Genomic DNA, 14,564 nt, shown 5'->3' with positions numbered 1-14,564 from the left:
CTACTCCAGAACTGGTGAAACCAAACTCATCTTATAATTCCAAGCGTTAACAATAGGACAACCAACACTAGTTACTCCTTGATATTGTCTATCAAATGGTTTGCTCGGATCAAGTAACGCAACCTCTCCGCGGTTTAAAACCAACCATTTTCCGGTCTTGGAAACACACAACAGTTTCATACCATCACGATTGAGATCATACAATTTCGTCCAAGACACACCATCCGATTCCAACATCCAAACATCACTACCAAAACACCATGATAACCTCCCATTTATCCCATATAACCTCAACCTATCCGAACCACCGCAACGCTTATACGCATCCATCATATCTTCATATGTTATCGGAATTAAACTTAATTCTGCATTGGCTACATTCACCCCTACACAATGGCAAACCGAAGGCCAGTATAGAGTATCATTGACAATAGCCGGGACATCGGCCGGGACAATCGAAGCGCCCATTATTGCTTCAATAGACACTCGATCCCACCTCCAATTCCTTAATGAAAATATATAGATTGTATACAAATCAATGTCTTCTATAACAATTCCACCCGATAACCCCATTAAATAAACAATCTTATAATCATCAATCGAAGAAACATAAGCAAATGCAGCAGTTATCACAACAATATGACCTCTAGGAGTTTGAGGACAATTAATAACATCACTACATTGCTTTGTAACAGGGTTGCAAATATAAAAGTTATAATTTATGTCATAAAAACATACCAAACCATTGCAACAACCCAGCACTTGAATAGGTCCCCCGTTAAAGGTGAAGTTGAATTTAAGGGTCTCTTCAACACGGCCGTGTTCATCGAGTGTAATCGAGGTGAACATAGGATGATTGTTGCTGTTCCCTGAGAAAAGGAGGAATTGAGGGGATGGAGAGGTGAATAATTTTCGGTGGGTTTTTGCGAATTTAGGGGTTGAAATAGTGGAAAGCCATGATTTGGAAACAGATTTGAAGCGAGTTAAGGGTTTAACTGGAAGTCTTGGTAAGATGTGCTCGAAGATAAGATCGTCTGGAAGAGTTGTTTGGGGTTCTGATTCCTCGATCTCTTTCTCCATCTTTGAAAATGAAGTTTAAATTGGAAGATTGAGAAAATGGGTTCAAATTAATGAGATTATGAGAGAGGTTTTGAATGATGGTTTTGAGTACTTATATAAAAGGTTGAGTACTAAAGTGAGATGAAAACGGAGGATAAGGGTATGTTTTCTTCAGTTTAATTTTAGTTTATTTCGGTTTAGTTCAATTCAGTTCATTTCAATTTAGCTTTTTAGCTTCTAATTTTCCCTTCTCTCATAAAATACTCATTTTAGCTCTATTTAGTTCAATTCAGCTCAATTCCAATATAAGTTCAGTTCAGTTTAATTCAACTCGGTTCAGTAAATCAAAACAAGCTCTAAATTAGGCAAATTATTATATCTACTCGTTACTCAAGTTGTTTTGTTAAGGGTTACTCGAGTTAATCGATCAAGATTATTTAAAGGGTTCGATCGATCAGGTGTTACTTGAAGGATTACTTTGTCAGGGATTACTCGATCAGTTAAGGAGTTAAGGGTTACTTGAAGGGTTATTCAGACAAGGATTACTGGAGTAACTTAATCAAAAGTTACTCGAAGGTCTTGATCAAGATTACCTGAAAGGTTACTCAAATACTCGACTAAAGATTACTTGAGCAGTTAATCGGTTAGGAATAACTCATTTCCTAACCGATTATTCATAACCGAGTAACCGAGTAATAAACCAACAAGTGTTGGCTCAAGTGGTAAGCAGCTTGATGTCGCTTAAGGGAGATCTTGAGTTCGAGCCTCACCGAATGCAGAAAACTCTTGTTGGGAGACTCACCCACCATAAGTTAGGTGTGCAACCCGGGTCGGATCCGGATGTAGTCGGAGCTAAGCTCCGGTGAACCGGATGAGACAAACTCAAAAAAAGAGTAACCGAGTAATACGAATAACCTGGACCACGAACAAAAAAAAAAAAAAAAAAAAAATTTCAACTACAGTATAAATTAAGGGGGAAAAATAAAGAGATGTGACAAGACATGTCTCACAACTTCACAAGTCAAATACTACTCGAGTAGTAGTCTAGTACTCTAGTGCTATACTTTGTAGATTAGTAGTAGTTCAGCTAGGGAAATTTAAGTTTGAATGACATTACGGGTGAGAATTAAGGTGAGTAAAAAGGGCGCCAGTTTATCACGTATTCCCATTATATCTCTACCGTTCCTTTTTCCCATAATCTATGCTCACAACTCTCTCAGAGTAGTCTCAGTCGGCAAGCTCACTCAAGTACTCAGCGTTCATTGTGCAACAGTAGGAATACAACTGACATGTAACTATTCACTGCAACTCCCTTAAAGAGTCTCTTCACTTCTTTTATTCATACACTTTTATTTTATTTCCTTTTTATTGGACTACTCTCTACTACTGGAGCTTCATTTTTTTTTCCTGGTCCTTAATTACTTTTATCGTTCTTTCAAAAAAATAAAAAAATTTTAAAAAAAAAACAATACTTTTATCGTCACTTTCTCTATCTTTTCTTTAATTACTACGGGCTACTGTACTTCGTATCTTAAATAATCTATAAGAAAATTTGTGTAACAGACTAACAGTCACTACTTTATTGCATGGTACTCCGACATAAAATTAGAGTGCATCTAGGCACATAGCACCTATATGTTTAGCATACATATAGGAGGGCAGTATGGGGTTTTTATTATATTTTTCATTTGATATTTTTCTACAGTGATACATTTTTGTGTATTATAATGTACCATTAAGGTATAAATTGTATTAGTACTTTTTTCTGTACTATTATACATGTGGTGGTACTTTTTGTTATCTTATGTCGTTGATTATTTTCTCCTAAAATACCTACCACCTATCACTTATTATGCTATAGTGGTACATTTTGTCATCCTATATATTTCTAAAACATATAGGTGCTATGCGCCAATACTTAACCAATTAATGTGTGGCTTGAGCATGTCTTTATTACTCCGTAGGTGATATTTAGGGCACTTGTAATGGGAGTACTTTTATCCCCATTTTTCTTAAATTTGGTGGGATACTTTTATCCCCACTATCTTTCTTTAACAACTTTGAAATACTCTACTACCTCACTTACCTCTTATTTTATTTAAGTCAATTAAATTGCCTAAAACTATGTGCCGGTCAATATGTATCACTTAAAAAAACACGGAGGGAGTATTGATTTGAACAAAAAAAAAATTACAATCACGTTTTTAGTTGCCAAAATATTTTTATAAAGTTTTTCCAACAAAATGATTGCTTGAAATGGTTTATTTGACAAAATTCCCTAAATTTTATCTCTAATCTCTTTTTCTCTTAATTATTCTATCTCTGTAAGGGCCTGTTTTGATTGACTGAACTAAATTTATTAAAGCTGAATTGAACTGAAAATTTTATGAGAGAAGGAACAGTTCAGTTTAATTCTTTTTAATTTCTTTCTCTCATAAAATATTCAGTTAAGTTTAGTTTAGCTCTAATAAGTTCTTAGTTCAGTTCTTATCGTAATTTATGAGAACTGAATAGTTAAGTTCAATTTAGCTTAGTTAAGTCAATTAAAACATATTTTAAGAGGTTAAAACAGATTTTAAGAGGTCGTTTGGTTGGGGTTAATTATCAAAGGGAATGGGAATGAACATGTATCATTCCCTTTGTTCTTGTTTGTTCGTCCATTTTTGTCATTTTCTTTCTCCATTTTTATTTTTGAGTTTACCCATTTTTAGTCCATATTGATTCCCCACCCCCTATCCTTTTGCATTCCCTTTCCCTACCCACCTCTTCACCACTAGCCACCAGTCCACCACCCTCTAACTTACCTCCACCGAAAATATTCTCACTTTTCAGCCATCCCATAGTCGAGCAACCCCACCACGGCCTTCGCCGCCCTTCCCCCACCTCTCCCCGATAATCAACAGAAGAGTTTCAAGAAGGTCAGGTTAGGGTTTCAGATTGAAGAGATTGAATGAAGTTTAGGGTTTCGGAGCGGCGAAAGGCGGTGGAGGAGAGAGAGAGAGGGGCGGCGAGGGGGTGGTGGGGTGGGTGGGCTATGGGTGGCTGGAAAAGTAAATAAAGGGAAGATGTTGTGTTTGTAGTGGTGGTGGTGGTGTGGTGTTTAGAATGGTAGTTGGATTTTCTTTGTTTTTTTGTAAACAAACAACTTAGCAAATGGAATGGTTTTTCATTCAATTTTCTTTCATTCTCATTGTTCATTCCATTCCGTTTATCTTGTGTGAACGAAACGGCCCCTAAGTCTATTTAGAACTCAATGTACAAACAGTAGGAGGCTATGAGAAAAGTAGTCAGGAAACCAAGTGTAAAACTTGTTGACAGTAATGATAAATGACTGACATGTGACATTTAAGTATCTCTTAACTTACTGCATACACTTTACCTTTTTTTGGACTTTTATTTTTTATTTTATTAAATCTAATGAAAGCTTCATTTTTTTTTTTTTTTAACCCTTATTCTTAGCTCAAAATCTCAAATAAACAAAGCTCCTTCTCACTTTCTCAATTCTCACACCATCACTCTCTCTCTCTGCAACAATGGAGAGAGAAACAAAAAAACCAGATTCTCAAAATCAAACTCTTCCAGACGATCTCATCTTCGAACACATCTTACCAGAACTTCCCCTAAAATCTCTAACTCGTTTCAAGTCTGTTTCCAAATTATGGCTTTCCACAATTTCTAGTCCAAAATTTACAAAATCCCAATTTCTCCTTTTTTCAGGGAACCGCGATCCTCATCCTCTCTTCACCTCGGTCACACTCGATCAACATGGCGGTGTCGAACAAATCCTTAAATTCAACTACAATTGCAACGGTAAACGTATTCATGTGTTGGGTTCTTGTAACGGCTTGGTATGTTTCTGTGACGAATATTTCAATTTCTACATTTGCAACCCTGTTACAGAGAAATGTAATGATATTAATCGTCCTGAAAATGCCCCTGATTTTACACCTAACAAAATCATAGCTGCTGGATTTGGTTATGTTTCTTCAATTGATGATTACAAGATTGTTTGTTTAATTGGAAAATCAACTAGATACTTTTCTCTTGCCTTGTCTAATGTTTACCTATTTTCTTTGAGGAATCGGAATTGGGAAAGAGCATTGTCTAGATTAAATGTATATGGCTTAGAAATTGCTCCAGTCGACCGCGTGCCGGCTTTGGTTAATGATGCTTTGTACTGGTATGCATCAAACATAAATCACATAGTTGAGGTGAATTTAATCAATGCAGAGGTTAGATCATTTGCTGTAACGATTGCGGGTATGCTTAATAATTCGCTTCAATCTGGTGATAGAGTGAGATTATATGGGATTCAAGGGAGGTTGTGTTTGCGTTGTGGTCGGGAAGTTTGGAGTTTGAACAAAGATGGTTTGATTTGGATGAAAATGAATGATCTCAATTTTACAGGAATGGATTTGTTGTGTGTTTCAGAGGCCGGAAAATGGTTGGTTTTAAACCAGAAGCTTCTTGCGTTACTTGATTCTAATAAAAGTTTTTATAGACAATATCAAGGAGGTACTAGTTTTGATGGTCCTATATTTAGTGCATGGGATTATAAGATGAGTTCTGTTTCACCTTTTCTTGAGTAAGTGTATGTGACAAGACGAATGAATCTAGTCTTTGGGTGTACCATTTGAGTAATTGAAGCTGTGGATGTGCAATCGTATTTGTATTAGGAACTAATCGTTATCGGTTCAGGCAACATTTTACGGTAGATAAACCGATGAATTGATCTAATTGTAGTATTTGGTATGTTTTTGGAGTTTGAATTGGAGTATTAGTACTATGTACTAGTCTTATTGTATTTTGAAAATTAGAACTGATTTAAGGATTATGGGTTGTTTAGTTTATGTTTTCTGTTATCTGGTTTATGTATAATTAAGAAGATATTCACCTTCCCAATGTTGTGATATTTTACTTTGAATCTTGCATAGTTGTATTGATTTACCATTTTATTTCTAATTGACTCCATCTGGTGTGTTTTTTGGTGCAAAAATAAACACCATTTCCAAATCCCCATTAAATTTAATTAATTAATTTTTATTGAAAGCACGAAGTACCACCTTTTAAAATGCTATAGCTAAGCACCTTATTAATTTGAAGGCTTAATGCAGACATGAAAATGTTAAATCTCTCACAATGTCACAAATAAGTGAAACAACTGATCGATTCACCATAACTTAGGAGATTCAAAACATTTTCAATGAAAAATGCGAATCATATGCGGATTTTTAGTATTTAAAGTTGCCTAATTGACACTCAATTTAGATTAATTAGGTCTTTAATAAGGGGGTAATATTATTATCAGATCATGCTAAACTAGGGGTTAATTAATTATTTAGTATGTTAAAACCCATGCGATGCACGGTTTATATAAAACCTATTTTTAATTTGTACATTTTAAAATAAATCGCTATTACACATGAATATAAATAAGAATTACGTATATTTTGTAATTTTAATTTTTTTTTATTTTCATCAAAATTATGATATAGTATCTGCTCAACGTTATCTAATTCATAGTTCAATGTAGTAGGTCATTTATTAGTGTATTATTTAAAACTAGATGAAGCCTGTGCGATGCACGGTCGATCTATTTTTTAAAAAAAATATTTTTCATATTTATGTGATTACATTTTTTGTAATTTAATTTGTTGTACGTAATATATCATTTTCTCCGTATTTGTTTTAAAATATTAGATAAAATTCCTAATCTTAAAAGATAATATTTTGTATTCAATTAATGTAATTATTAAAATCTCATTAGTCAATTATGCTTATGTGGCACTTGAATTATTTATTGGATATAACTATAATTTATAATCCTACGTGGCACGTTAACTTATCTTAGGTGGCATAATCCTATTGTAGCGTTTTAAAAATATTAATCCTATGTGGCGCTCTAATAATTTTAAAAAACTAAAAATCCTACGTGGCGCTCTAAAATCTCGGGAAAAAACTCCCCTTTATATATATATATATATATATATATATATATATATATATATATATATATATATATATATATATATTAGATTGTTTCAATTTCCTAAGGTAAATTGATAGGTTTTAGTTGTAATGTAGAAGCTTCCAATATTTAAATTTCAAAAATGTTAAATATGATAACTTAAAAAAAAAAAAAGATAACTTAAGAAAGAGACATGTGGGCAATAGTGATTTCAGCAACTTCTATTTTAATAATAGTTAAGAGATATGTGGATTTTAATTAAATTGCTTATTAATTAATTTTACACTCATTGCATGTAATTCTCTCCAAGTATGTTTTTACACGTCAAATCTAAAGTAATTAACCCACTTATGGCTTGTTCTTTCACCTTATAAAAATAAGTTTTAGGTTTAATAAGTTTTGCAAAACTTTAATTCTTTCACTATTCATATATGTACATTAGTAACTCTATTTACTTAGCAATACATTTTTTTTACTAATTTTTTTAGGTGATTTTGACAATAACCACATTCTGTTATGTCCGTTTTAGCAATTACCACCTTCTATTTTTTTTTTTTTTTTTTTTTTTGAAAATTACCACCTTCTACTTTTAAAAACATCAACAGTTACCACCTTCTTGCCTCCCAACTACCACATGACATCATTTTGGGCTCATTCTTTCCCATTCCTCCCTATTTCCCTCACATATCTTCTTCTTAACTCAATTCTCATCCCCACTTTCACTTTTTTCCCCCCAAACAATAAAAAACACTTCATTTCACTCCTCCAAATCAAAATTGACGAACAATTATTGTATGCTAATTGTACCAACTTGTTTTCGATTATGGGTTGTTTATTATTTAGCTTTGGGAGTTCTCTAAGAAATTGATGCTCCATAAACATAGTTCTGCATTTACTTTTATACATGTAATTTGAATAATTTATCTGTTTAATTAGCTGCGCGAAATCTATTATAACTCTTTCTCCGCATATACTATTGGTTACTTTTGTTAGCTTAGCTTTAACTCTTTAAGTACACCTAAATATACAAGGATAAATTTAGTTAATGGGCAACTAAATAGCTTAATAAGCTAAGGTTGATGAACCATACCGTCCAAAATCCAAATGAATAGCGTTGCACCATTTTAGAATGGATTACTAACTTGTGTAAGTCCAGGGCAACGTACCACAAGGACTCAAGTCTATGGCAAATAGCTTCTTGGGCTTAAATGATACATGAACACAATTAGCTTCTTGGGCTTAAATGATACTAACAATTTGATTTTAGAATGGTGTAATTTTTGGGCTTACTCTACATAACAGGCTCCTAATCCCAATTGTAGAATGTATCACTATAAATATTTTCACCTAAATCTCCATAATCAAATCCGTAACAAAACGAGAGTATCATATATACTACTATATGGGTGTGTCAATTTGCAAGCCGCCCGGCTATTGTAAAGCTAGCCTCATATTTACACGATGCGTGTAACGTGCGTTATTGTCAATGTATATAAGCTTATAATTATTACTCCCTCCGTTTCAGAATGATGTTCCTGTTTCGTAAATCGATGCAAATTTTGACCTAACTTTGACCGTAAATATCTTTAATCTCACTCTAGCAAAAATTATAAAAGTTAGATTTTAGTAATCTACTCACTAAGACGAATCAAACTAGATCCCACATGATTATATTTATTTTTATAGATTAAGAGAAATATAGAAGATTATCTCTTTCTTAAAAAAGTCAAAGATTCAAAACAAGAACATCATTGTGGAACGGAGGGAGTAATAAATATGATTTGACCTATGATTTTAGAAAATATCTATTTTTTCTGTCAAAAAAAAAAAGGAAACATCTATTTAATGGGTCTAATTATAAAAATAAAGTTAGTAGAGTAGAAGAAAAAAAATAATTAATAAAAGGAAATTTTGACAATTACCACTTTCTGTTATGTCCATTTTAGCAATTGCCACCTTCTATTTTTTTTTTTTTTTTTTTTTTGAAAATTACCACTTTCTATTTTCAAAACATTAAAAGTTACCACCTTCTTGCCTCCAACTACCATATGACGTCATTTTGGGTTCATTCTTTCCCTTTCCTCCCTATTTCCTTCACATTTCTCATTCTTAACTCAATTCTCATCCTCCCTCTCACTTTTTTCCCCCAAACAATAAAAAACACTTCAATTCACTCCTCCAAATCAAAATTGACGAACAATTATTGGTGGTTTGGGGGAAAAAAGTGAAAGGGGAGATAGTAATGAGAAATGTGAGGGAAATAGGGAGAAAAAGGAAAGAATGGGTCCAAAATGACGTCACGTGGTAATTGGGGGGCAAGAAGGTGATAACTTTTGATGTTTTTGAAAATAGGAGGTGGTAATTTTCAAAAAAAAAAAAAAAAATAGAAGGTGGTAATTGCTAAAATGGACATAACAGAAAATGGTAATTGTCAAAAATTCCGTAATTAAATTAGACATTTTAAGGAGTTTTTCGAAAAATAATAACGTGTATTTTTTTGGTGCAAATGTCTATTTAATTTAATTTTTGTGTTAAATTGTCTCTTAAGATCATTCTTCTTTACCAAATTTGCGTTCTTGTTAATGAATTTTTGTAGTTCTTGTTAATAACAAAAAATAAAGTACCCAAAAGATAGATTAGTCTTTCTCGATCATAATAGATAAACTCGTGTTTTTTCTAGTTGCATCGTTGCACATAATTAACACAAATATATCATAAATAATTAAGGCAGTTTATTTAATTTATACCTACGAAATCACTCAAAATTATTAGTTTGTGTTATTAATTAATGTCATTAAAATTCCCTTCCTTGTACATGTGAAAGACTCTTAATTATTACTACGTGTTTAAATTTTATCGCAACTTGTCGTTTTCAGATTGCACAATTAATTAGTACGGAGTATTACCTTAATTTTCTTAGATATGAAAATTTAATAACGTATTTAGTAGTATTTTGTAGTTTCAACATTGTCCAAAAGAGAATAACTAGTTGTTAATTTTGTGAAACATTCTATTCATTACCTTTCGTAATATGATTATTAAAATCTTAGAGAAGTAGTACATACATACAAATTAAATGCAACCACGAATTTGATGCCTCATTTTACATATTATTTACCTTCAGGCACTGTTGAGAGCAATATCCATTTTTAAACACAATATACTGTTCTAATATTTTATTAGGAGATACAATCTCGGACTTCATAATTATTTCTCCACATTATTCGGACATTTTTTTTTTTTTTTTTTTTAATTATTATATATTTTTTTTGGGAATATCCATTTTCTTACTCTCATCAGCAATGATGCTCTATGTTAGTGCAACTCTACAAACTTGACCTAATTCTAACCCCAAAATAGCAAGTCAACAACAAAAATGAGGTTCACTTGACCATTGACCAACAATATAAATAGTCTTTCTCTTTCCTCTTTCACTGTCAATTTCATTACAATGCAAGCCGCCACTCTAACCCTAGCATTCAAACCTGAAATTCAGCATTCTCATTTCTCATCCGATCAAACCGCTTAATCTGCGCTACTACTCTTCAGGTACTAATCTAATTGCAAATTATTCACTAATTTCATCTAAAATTTAATCAATTCAAAATCCCCATTTTATAATTCAAACTTAGTTAATCCTTTATTTTTGTGTGTTTTCATTTTTCTAGTCCAGATTTTGATCCGGCCTTGCAAGATGATGAACAACACATCAGCGCAGAGATCGAAACGTGAACCGACGCACACACCTCTTCCGGATCATCTCGAGGAAAAGATCCTCATAAGACTGAATGTAAAACCTCTACTTCGCTTCAAATGCGTTTCCAAAGCATGGTTTTCCATTATATCAAGTCGTAAATTCGCAAAACAACAATTTGAATTTCAGTCGTCTTTGAACGATCAAACCCTCATTGCTCAGGAGCAGCGTAATACTGTTGAAGATAAGTATTATTTATCCTTTGATGAAAACTACAATTTAACTGAGTTTATTGGATTGAAGGAGAAATATCATCCGCGTAATTTTGATCCTCTAAATACTTGTGTCGTTGATTATTGTGATGGCCTATTGTTAATGTTTAACGAACAAACTATGCGCATATATGTTTGGAACCCCGTGACAGACCAATGTCGCGATACTAATGGTCCTGTTGCTCTTGATAAGGTAGATGATTATCAAATGAAGTGTGTCGGGTTTGATTATGTACCGTTAATTGATGATTATAAGATAGGGTGTTTGATGTTATATAAGAATATGAAGGTACATGCACTTATGTTTTCTTTTAAGACCGGGGTATGGACCGAATGGGCTTTATTAGATGAGTATTATGAAACGTTGGAAAAGTATGGAGATCCCTCGGCGTTTGTTGATACTAGTAAAGTGTTTGTCTATGATACTATTTATTGGGCTCCGAAACGTTTGTCCAATGAAGAAGATGATGAGGATATCATTGGGATGGATGTAATAGCAGGGGATATGATGTTTTTCCCAATTGTACATGGAGAAGATTGGGAAATCGCGAAATTATTTAAGATGAATGGGAGATTGGCATTGTGTTTGATTGGAAATGGTGGTAATAAGACTGTTTGTAATGTTTTTTTGATGAAGTTACCTGCTGCTGATGATGGGGAAACGCTTGAAGTGTGTTCTTGGGAGAGAGTATTATCTCTCACTTATATTGGAGCGGATTTTGTGTATTTATTTGAGACCGGAAAGTGTTTGATTAGTAACATATCTTTATCATTATCTTTATCTTTGTCTTCTCAATATCTTCGGCTTATGCTACATGAGCTTAGCCAAGTATCATCACAAGAACAAGAACAAGAACAAGAACAAGAACAACCCGATGAAGGTACCATTGTTTGGGAATCAAGAGAACGAGGAGGCTTATGTCGCTATTTTTCAGGGGTTGCATTGGGCTACACCGAGAGTCTTTTTTCGTCGTTTGAACCATACTTGTTGGAAGCGAATCAAGATGGCTGATTAATTGGCCGTGAGAATGGATATTGATTAGCAAAAGGGACTTAATTATAAGAGTCAATAAATTATCATTCAGTGTATGGTTTAGTTTGTGTCAATGTAATATTTAGTAGCTTTTCAAGGCTGAATTTTAGTCCTGTTTTACTGTTTGTAATTGCTTAGTCATAATCCAGAAATTATTATATGCTACCTTTGTAATAGAGATTATCTGATCTCTTGCTTTAATTAGCCGCGTAAAATTAATTGAAATATCGATTGTATTACTTCTGTTGTTTTGGAATTTTTTATTTATTTTTTTTATATATTTTTATTATTATCTTTTTTTTTTTTTATTTATTTTTTTTAACAACAGCAAAACACAACAAAACTAAATATTAAAAAAAAAAGGAAATTTGACAATTACCACCTTCTCTTATATCCATTTTAGCAATTACTACCTTGTATTTATTTTTTTTTTTTGAAAATTACCATCTTCTATTTTCAAAAACATCAAAAGTTACCACCTTCTCCACCACATGACGTCATCTTGCCTATTTCCCTCCCATTTCTCATTCTTTCCTCGATTCTCATCTCTCCTCTTACTTTTCCCCCCCCAAAATATCAGAACACTTCAATTTACTCCTCTAAATCCAAATTGACGAAGAATTATTGGTGGTTGCTGTAACATGACAACGATTCCCAAAAGAAAGGTACATATGTTATTCACCTAAATTTCTTAAATTAGGGGTTTTCAATCGTTTTGGGGTTTATGATTGTAATTTTGCGAATCAAATTAACAACAAATTATGGTTGAAATTAGGATTTTGCGAATTAGGGGTGGTGTTCAATTGGTGAACTAATTGACAACAAATTGTGAATTATTACCTGGTTGAAATTAGGGCTTTGCGAATCAAATTAGGGGTGAGGGTGTTCAGTGTTCAATTGGTGAACTAATTGAGATATCCTAGCTTGGTCCCCCCTTCAACAATGACGTTTCCAACCCAATTGTACTATGATACTACACCGGGAACAAGGTGCAATTTTGGGCAATTTAGCAACTACTTTGACCAAGAATTATGAGGGAGAGAGAGGATGTGACAATAGGGAGTAAGTTTTCAGAACGTATTAGGTGGGTGAGGAAGAATTGATTGCCATTAATGGTGAAGGAGAGAGAAGAGAGACAGGGGAAATGAGAATCGAAGTGATGAAGGGGAAACAGGACAGAAATAGGCAAGATGACGTCATGTGGTGGAGAAGGTGGTAACTTTTGATATTTTTGAAAATAGAAGGTGGTAATTTTCAACAAAAAAAAAAAAAAATACGAGGTGGTAATTGCTAAAATGGACCTAATAGAAGGTGATAATTGTCAAAATTTCCTAAAAGAAAAATCAACTAAACATAAACGACACTATTTAGTGACACTAGTTAGTTATAAAACGTGCACGTGCTACCTGTTCTATGTCAACCTTTAGGATATTGTAGATTTGGAACCCCAACCCGAGGCTTTTGATCTCCCTCATATACCAGTGAATGGAGATTTGTCATTCCCTGTACTTCAAAGCATAGAGATCATCACACTTGAATTCGAGTAGACCAATTTTTTCCTAAAATTCATTGTCCGACTCCATTGTAAAGCTTGTTTGCACGCCTCTATCTAAGTTAAAATTCAGATCGGGTTCAATTTCAGGTTCAGGTTGTGTTGAGTCGGGTTTGGATAGGTTAACAAGATGGTAAATTCGGGTTCGGGTTAGTGTTGAGTCGGGTTCTGGTTCAAGTTCAAGTCTAATAAATATCGATGTGGCCAAGTTGAACTATATAATTACGCCTTCCATAATTTGATCACGCATCAGTAAGATTTTAATAAACCTATATACGAGTAATAGAGAACAAATGTTATATAAGCTGAAAAAAAGATTTTATTAAATTGGATTGAGGGTTTACAGAATTATACCAGTATATAAGCTAAATAAATTAAAAGGTATATAAAATTTTATTAAACCTTCCATGACTCGGGTTCATGTTCTAATTGGGTCGGGTACTGTTTAAGGGTATATTGAATGGTTCCACCGACCCAATTGGACACCCGGAGGGTATTAGGGACCATGGTAATCATCTCAACACTTTTTATTTAATTTCTGGGCGAAAAAAGGTCAAAGAATTACAAAATTGAAGGCTACAATCCAAGCTTTTTTACTAAATTTTGAAGTTTAGGGGCGCAGTAGCGAAAAACATTAAGAACCTAAGGGATACATATCTCGGGGTCATATAATGCCGTTTGAAACTATATATGATCATTATATGTTGTCATAAACCTCTGTGGTAGGCTTAAGTTTACGAAATCGGTGCAAGTTGCGAACGGGTAAAATGACCGTTTCAGGACATATTGGATGGTTCTACCGACCCAATTGGACTCACGGAAGATATTAGGGACCATGATAAACATCTCGGAAATTTTTATTTTCGGGCAAAACAAGGATAAAAAATTACAAAATTGAAGGTTATAATCCACGCTTTTTGATGAAATTTTGAGGTTTCGGGGCCTAGTGGCAAAAATCCCTGAAAACCTAAGGGATACATCCCAGT

General features: G+C 33.4%; 3 protein-coding genes across 3 annotated transcripts; 2 read left to right on the top strand and 1 right to left on the bottom strand.

Moving 5' to 3' along the window:
- Positions 1-1,080, bottom strand: LOC145619977 (F-box/kelch-repeat protein At3g23880-like). The gene has a single exon (XM_081674647.1). The coding sequence runs from the start codon at positions 1,078-1,080 to the stop codon at positions 1-3; it is 1,080 nt and encodes a 359-aa protein (XP_081530773.1).
- A 3,512-nt stretch (positions 1,081-4,592) lies between these two features.
- On the top strand, positions 4,593-5,648 carry LOC145619976 (putative F-box protein At1g33530). The gene has a single exon (XM_081674646.1). The coding sequence runs from the start codon at positions 4,593-4,595 to the stop codon at positions 5,646-5,648; it is 1,056 nt and encodes a 351-aa protein (XP_081530772.1).
- A 5,073-nt stretch (positions 5,649-10,721) lies between these two features.
- LOC145619975 (F-box/kelch-repeat protein At3g23880-like) lies at positions 10,722-12,005 on the top strand. The gene has a single exon (XM_081674645.1). It carries the CDS (start codon positions 10,722-10,724, stop codon positions 12,003-12,005), a length of 1,284 nt encoding a protein of 427 aa, XP_081530771.1.
- Positions 12,006-14,564: the final 2,559 nt, after the last annotated feature.

The sequence above is a fragment of the Chenopodium album genome, chromosome 27 (assembly GCF_948465745.1).
Source record: "Chenopodium album chromosome 27, dcCheAlbu1.1, whole genome shotgun sequence".
Taxonomy (NCBI): domain Eukaryota; kingdom Viridiplantae; phylum Streptophyta; class Magnoliopsida; order Caryophyllales; family Amaranthaceae; genus Chenopodium; species Chenopodium album.
The sequence above is the reverse complement of the archived record's forward strand: the minus strand, read 5'-3'. Positions and strand labels throughout refer to the sequence as shown.